Below are 1,629 nucleotides of genomic sequence, written 5' to 3' on the forward strand. Positions count from 1 at the left end.
CCCACAAGCAAGTGGCTATCAGCACTCACTGGCCGAGTGGATAACGCGATGGCATTTGAAGCGAAAGGTAATGGATTCGAGTCCCAGAGTGAACATCAACTCTGAGATGCAGGCACATCCAGCTGAGGAGTCCCAAATAGGACGAAACACGCGTTGTGGATTCCACTGCTAGCCACTATCCATCTCTGCTTACCAATTAGATAACTTTTTGAAATATCTACATATCAGGAAGAGGCCCAAATGTTCAATTAGGCCATATACATTTAATAACTATTTTTTATAAATTCACTTTTTTAAGTATAATATATAAAATAAATTAGGTGTATACACAATACTAAAGCTTGTTTGTTTTCATTAAACATATCTAATTACTTATCAACAAAGTCTTTGTATAAATAAGCAATCAAAAATGGTTTTGACTTTAATATCTTAATTACAATATCAAAGTCATATACATTGAATCATATTAATAACCTGAAATTTAAATTTATGATTGAAAAGTTACCAACAGAATTGCTTACTCTTTTTGTTTGGTTTTTCTTTCAATATCATTTTTTATGACTTGTTTAGGTATCGTTGAATTGTATGAGTCCCCAGTGTAAACTTCCTGTATAACTGATCGATTCGAATGATCATTCATTTGTAAACATTCATTCGTTAACACAGATGTCTTCAATTTTTTTAAAAAAAAAGTAAATAAAAGTCGTATGGAAAAAAGTGAATAATAAAGTAAGAAATAATTAACGTACTTTACTTTCAATAAAGAATAAACCTGGGGAAATTAGATTTTGTTTGGTAGAATTCAAATTTACATAAATAAATTATGAATTGTAAGCAAAGATGGATAAGGGCTAGCAGTGGAATCCACGACGCGCGTTTCGTCCTATTCGGGACTGCTCAGCTGGATGTAAGTGCATCTCAGAGTTGATGTTCACTCTGGGACTCGAATCCAGTACCGTTCGCTTTAGACGCCATCGTGTGATCCACTCAGCTACTGAGTTCTGATAGCCACTTGCTTATGCAATCGGGTGAAGTTTAAATTCACTTAGTGTTGTTTGTTTGAATCTTCCCATTGATGATTAGGACTGCAACTGGTCAGTCTCTAATTGGCATATGTGCATACTGTGTGTATTGCCTCGATATAGCCTTATTTCACAAGTATTGTGAACCAAACTCTCATAAATCTGGTTCTAAATATTATCGCAAATTAGACGTTTGATATCTTGTGTACAAGTTATGAAACATTTATGAATTTATTATTTCAATCTTTTGACGTGTTAATTGGATTAAAAGATCTATATGTTATTGGGTTGCGAATACTTACAACAGCCTTTCTGGCTGTTTAAACTTCAAAGATTTCTATACGATTCACAAACGTGAAGTAAAGAATCATTAGTTTATTAACTATTTATAAACTATCTATGTTTCATAAAATTTAAAGTGAACCAATATTTTGTAGCTGTTAACTTATGTCAAACAACTTGCATCATATGACCATTACCATTTACCATTTGATTAGTACCGTTAAACGTTAACACGTTCCATGAAATGGTACATCAACCAATATTCCAGCTTCATATATAAAACGACGTCGGATGATTTAGACTGTGGAATATACGACCATTCAAA

At 33.0% G+C, this 1,629-nt stretch overlaps 1 protein-coding gene across 1 annotated transcript in view; it reads right to left on the reverse strand.

Annotated features, from left to right (window-relative positions):
• The window catches only part of Smp_122870 (hypothetical protein), a gene marked incomplete at both ends in the record, with an annotated part of 22,796 nt that overhangs the window by 8,212 nt on the left and 12,955 nt on the right, over positions 1-1,629 (reverse strand). The window contains one exon of the mRNA XM_018795939.1: positions 522-670. Coding sequence (XP_018650201.1) covers positions 522-670 — 149 coding nt within the window. The remainder of the gene's footprint in view (positions 1-521; positions 671-1,629) is intronic.

Source organism: Schistosoma mansoni, chromosome 2, assembly GCF_000237925.1.
Source record: "Schistosoma mansoni strain Puerto Rico chromosome 2, complete genome".
Lineage (NCBI taxonomy): Eukaryota > Metazoa > Platyhelminthes > Trematoda > Strigeidida > Schistosomatidae > Schistosoma > Schistosoma mansoni.